At 34.7% G+C, this 5,823-nt stretch overlaps 1 protein-coding gene across 1 annotated transcript; it reads right to left on the bottom strand.

Annotated features, from left to right (window-relative positions):
• Window positions 1-370: 370 nt before the first annotated feature.
• Window positions 371-4,990, bottom strand: LOC136235724 (elongation factor 1-gamma-like). The gene is made up of 8 exons (XM_066025624.1): window positions 4,855-4,990; window positions 4,729-4,775; window positions 3,149-3,298; window positions 2,983-3,043; window positions 2,848-2,900; window positions 2,566-2,667; window positions 1,948-2,455; window positions 371-988 (listed from the first exon to the last, which is right to left on the bottom strand). Exons 2-8 carry the CDS (start codon window positions 4,735-4,737, stop codon window positions 609-611), a joined length of 1,263 nt encoding a protein of 420 aa, XP_065881696.1. The 5' UTR covers window positions 4,738-4,775; window positions 4,855-4,990; the 3' UTR covers window positions 371-608.
• Window positions 4,991-5,823: the final 833 nt, after the last annotated feature.

The following is a 5,823-nucleotide window of genomic DNA, read 5'->3' as shown; positions in this document are numbered from 1 at the left end:
ATGTATGGTAAAGAGAGAGAGTTCCAAAAAAGATGATTTTCTAAAATCGAAAATGTAGTTCCATATAAAATATGACATTTAACAACTTTAATTCTTGAAAATTTTCATTTTCAGGTCGTTAAAAATAGTTTTAATAGCATTTTTAAAAGTGTGAAACCTCAATCCTCGTTTTGACAAAAAGTAAACCACGATCCTTTATCTGAAAATTAGTGAAACCACGGGAGTTTTATTTGAAATTTACCCATTTTATAATGTATCTAGCATTTCAAAATATAAACCTCTGTTTAAATTAATAAGAAAAGATTAAAAAAAAAAAAAAAAAAAAATCTACAATTTCATCTTCAGTTATTCAACCTTGACTTATTAAATATTGAATAAAGGCATAAAATATATCATAGGCTTAACTACTGTTTGGGTATACTATAGTTCAAAATCAAAGTTTCAACAAATATAATTTTTCTAAAATAAAATAAATGTAACTTTCCTAAAATAAATATTCAATCAGAAAATAACAAAAAGACTGTAATCAGTATTGCAATAATAACACGAAATGAGAAAAAATTGATCTATTGTGAAGAACGAAATTCAGAAAGACTTAACATTTCTAATCACTTGAAGCACTTAGCATCCAATAGATCCTCCCCCTCGAAAGGCTCATGATCTTCAATCATCTGATTCACTCGTTCCTTCTGTGCTTCATCTGTGATGTCCGCCTTCTTCCACTCATAGAGCTCCATGTCATAACATTCATCAATGATAAACTGGGGAACCTCTTGTCCTCGGAAGAGCCACAATCCCTTTACCTTGTATGGAGGCTGTGAACCAATCACAAGCATCTTCCCAAAAGCATATTTACGGGCCAGATCCATCCGCTGCAGGAAACCACCAACCTTGTTCATTGTTACAAATGATACTGTGTTTTCATCATTGTACTTGTATTCGCAAAACCAAAGGGAGTAACCCTCTGGATCATACATGTCCCAAAATCCTGCAAACGTTCGAATAATTGAACATCAAACAAATCAGAAAAGAACCACATTACTCATTCTTTCTAAAAGCATTTTCTTTACTTCATCATAAAATAAAAGTTGCATATATTAGACCCAAGTTCATAAGATCTTACAAGTAGAACTTTTTAGTCACACCAATACTTTCCCAATAGATGTCATCAATGTTGCACGGAAACTCTTTTTCATTAGCGTTTCCGCATTTCATATCCATTTCTGTTTCTTTTCTGTTTCCATTACCATTTCCTAGCTGTAATTGTTTAGAAATAACGTTTCCTAATGTCCGTTTCCATTTCAGTTTCCGTCCAACATAGGTTGCCATATGCATAAAGACACATGCTGGACCCTCACACACAGAATTCCATTAGAATTTCACACCACCCTTAGAATTTAATTTCGTAAACACAGATTTTCACCCCAACACCCCAGCAAAAAATCATTTCTTCACTCGTACACACACAGAGCACATTCCCACACAGGCATCATAATATACACCTAAACATCAACCAAACTACCAAAAAGTTTGAGTTCTTATGGCTTATAGTAAAATTTCAAACATATATGAATCATTACTTTCAAATCAACTGAAATGCACAATTGCAAAAACTTTTACGGAGCAAAAAGTAAATGACTATTATGAAATACACTTGAACTATGTATTAGCAATATGTAAGCTGATTCTGAATGAACTAAGCATTTTTCTTCAATGAGATTTTATGTTACTTTTAACAGAAAATATGACTAAAAGACAATATTGGGTTCAAATTCCCAAATCAGACTAAAAATTTAGTATTTTTTTTCTTGTTGAGGGCAATCATACTCAATATTGATGAATTTCAGGCATGCAACATTACATACTTATTATTCATGAAGTATGACAAAATTTCCAAAACTATATATCAATAAAAGGTAAAACAATTACAATTCCAATGAATATTACCTTTAATAGCAACCTCACGGAAATTGGTCTTTGTATTTGAGTAAAGCCTCTTCCAATCATCGAGGATCATCTTACTTGGGGGCAAAAGATCCAGAGGATTCTTTGGCTTAGGCTTAGGTGCCTCTTCCTCCGCAACAGCCTCAACTTTAGGCTTTGTTGGTTCTTTCTTTATTTCCTTTTTGGCCTCTTTATTTGGCACATCCTTCACTTTAGGTTGTGATGGCTTTTTTGCTGACTGCACAGAAGGGACAGATTCTGCTTGCTTCACTTCACCCAATATCTTGTGGAAATTTGGTTGATTAACCATAGTCCAGAAATATCTCTCAACATGTGGGAATTCAGAGGTGAAGCTCTTGGTCAAGAGACGGCTAAATCCCAAAGTCAAATTACATGTCATAATGATATCAGCCAATGTGACAGAATGTCCAACCAGGTAGGTCCTGGAAGCAATATGTGTATTTAGAGCACCTAGTGCTCTCTTTAGGGCAGAGATTGCAGCTTCCTCAGCCTTTCATAGTTAAAGGAAAACCATGAGTCATGAATCAATAGTTCCAGAGGTCAGAGTATATTTATGAAAGACTCAAGAACAAAAAATAATCAAAACCTAAAATAACTAACCGGAGGAAGGTATACGGCATATCCAATACGTGGTATGAACCAGCGCAAAATATTTGCATCGATCTCCAAGGATGCAAAATCAATCCACTGCTCAATATGAGCCTGCGAAACCAGGTTTGGAAAATGGTTAGAAAGGAAGAAAATATAGATGTCCATATTGATAGAACAAGCAAATCAAACATGCCCAAGATAATCAATCACAAGTTAAAACCTCTACCCGTCAAAAAATAGGTAAAAGTAGAAAAAGAAAGCACATCAACTATAAGATCCAGCATTGCTTACATATTCAATTGGAGAAAAGCCAAACAGGGGATTGTCAGACTTCAAGCGAGTAACTGCACATACAAATAGCAGACAATTAATCCAATATATACCATTTTAGCAATTACATCAACTAGAGAACAAGTTATATCTCACCATAGCGCGCAATAGCATTACTCTCAAATATGGGACCATCGGGTGTTTCAAGCACAGGCACCTAAAAAAAGGGGGGATGGAAATTGAGGGGGAAAAAACCCATTAGAAGGTATACAAACACCACACTCACCTACTACTAATGAAATTCTCATAGTATGCTACACACCTTTCCAATTGGGTTCATTTTAAGAAATTCAGGTGTCTTGTTAGATACACCCATCTCAAAGTTTTTGACCAATTCAACTTGGATACCACTATATTCTGCAGCTACAAGGGCTTTGAAGGCATTTTTGTTTGTGCTGCCAGCATGCAATACCTGAAAGTAAACAAACAAATGTATTGCTCAAAGATAGATTTTCTGTGTAGACACCATGTGTTCAATTAGACAGCGATAACGAAAATTCTCTTTAAAGTATGCGCTTAGTTGTGAAACACAACAACAACAACAAAGCCTTAGTCCCGAAATGATTCGGGGTCAGCTAACATGAACCATCATATAAAACCGTGAAATCAAGTCGTGTCAGCAACACAAATTCGCTCCCTCCACTCCGTCCTATCCACTACCATATTTTCCTCAATTCCCAGTAAACTCATATCACTCTCGATCACCCTCCTCCAAGTTTGCTTAGGTCTTCCCCTACCCCTCACCACTACATCCCTTTGCCACTCTTCGGTTCTCCTAACCGGCGCATCAAGCGCTCTACGTCAGACATGGCCAAACCACCTTAGTCGGTTTTCTCTCATTTTATTCTCAATAGTTGTGAAACACAAATAAAAAAAAATCTTGCATTATTCAAATGTATCTATCACAATGGGCAGGTTAAAATGATTCCCATAAGAAAAGGATCTTCAAGTGCGTGGAACAAAAGAACTATATGTTGACTATAGGGCGCTCTAAGGCTCCAGGGGTCCTGGAGCCTAGGCTCAAGGCACGCTAAAGAAAGGCGAGGCGCATAAAATAAATAAAAAATTAATCTTATTTAAGTTAGATTAGTGGTTGAGATTAATCAAACAGTTATTTAGAGAAAACTGTAAAATTAAAAAATAAAAACCCTAAGTAAAAACCGCCAGGCCCGGGGCACCAGGCTCCAGACTCCCAGGAGCGAGCAGAGCCTTTAGTACAGAGGCTCGTTTTCTGGGTTCAAGGCTCACGAACCTGAGCCTTGACTGAGGTGCGCCTTTAACAACTATGATGTTGACAACAGCTATTCTGAAAATTTATTTTAAAGACTATTCCTTTATAGCAACCATTGAGGAAGACAAAGAAGAGGAGGGACACAATAATATAACTACAAATAAAAACCAAGCAAAGATGGTGTCAATTACATGAAGTACATAGCTCCATGTCAAAATAATCAGGCCAAAAAAACTACTTATGAAGACAATCCAGTTACCTGGTACTGCAGTGAAACTCCACCATTAAACAAAAATCAAACAATTCAAATAGCAAGTTAAGATTTCTACATTTGAATTCCATATAAAACTAAAAGACGGACCATTCTGATATCCTCCCGATGTTTTAGCTTTTTGAAGTTAGAAAACGCAATTTGAAGATAACACAATCAATGGAAATACTCCAAGACAGGTTCTGTAATTAATAAATATGTTTACCAGACTATCCAATTTCAAACCAAGCAAACAGATGAAAGAAAGGGATAAATATAAGAGTACAGTGCCTTCTCGTAAAACTTATAGATCCCTTAAAAGAAAATATAAATGCTCTCAAATAATGACCAGACGACTTACCAAAGCCATGATTACTCGCTTGGAGAAAGCAGGATCTGCTCAAATACCTAAAAGAAAAGATGCAGATAGCGTTTAGCGCATCAGAAGCATATGAATTAACAGATAAGCAATGGGAACGAAAATTACTCTGCAGCGCAAACCCTTGAAGAAAAACCGAAACCCCAGTAGGACTGAGGGGTATGTTCACAAGCAGAGAGGTTTAGGGTTTGGGAAGACTAATTACAAAATAAAATATATTTGTTAGTATTTATATTATAATACAAAGTGATAATACAAATATGCACCTCCCTATATTTTCGGAAATTCATGTATATTTTATTTTACTATTCCTGATTGTCGGTTGATTTTTACTAAATAAAAAGTTTTATGGGCCGATATTTAATTAATTAATATTAATAATAAGGCCCATATCTGTAGTTCTGGGCCATATGATTCTCATAACTATTCATCAAATCAAATCAAATCTAATAATTCATCAAATCATGTATATTTTATCCTCCATTACCAATAAGATAGTATAAAAGTATACTAAAAAAAACTGTATACCATACTTACTGAAATATTCACATGGACCTTAATGACTAAGTGAATTTGGTCATTCACCGTTAGATGTGGACTTATTAAATCTAAACCGTATGATGCTTCGAATCTCCACCTTAAGATTCTAATAAGTTTAGATCTAACGGTGAATGACCAAATATTACATCGTCATTAAGGTCCATGTGATCAAAACCGACCATGATTATTATCAAAAAAGGAAAAAATGTATACCATGATTACATTTTTCTTTTTCAAACGTGTATCTTTACTTGAAAAACATGCATAGTATCAACGGCTAATTTCATAAAAATATACAGCATAATTTATGATATAAAATAAAATCATGGAATTCATGATTAAAGTGAAAGTTTTATTAATGATGTATAAAGATAGTTTAACATTAACTTAAATTATTATTTAGGATATTAGTAAGAGTAAAATCATTCTTAATTAATAACTATAAAAAAATAATTTTTACGAGTACAGATTTTTCTCTCTCCTCCTCTCTCTCTCGTGCGTTGTTCTGTGGTTTTTCCGGCGGGATGAAGGAGAGGG

This window comes from Euphorbia lathyris, chromosome 7 (assembly GCF_963576675.1).
Source record: "Euphorbia lathyris chromosome 7, ddEupLath1.1, whole genome shotgun sequence".
Lineage (NCBI taxonomy): Eukaryota > Viridiplantae > Streptophyta > Magnoliopsida > Malpighiales > Euphorbiaceae > Euphorbia > Euphorbia lathyris.
The sequence above is the reverse complement of the archived record's forward strand: the minus strand, read 5'-3'. Positions and strand labels throughout refer to the sequence as shown.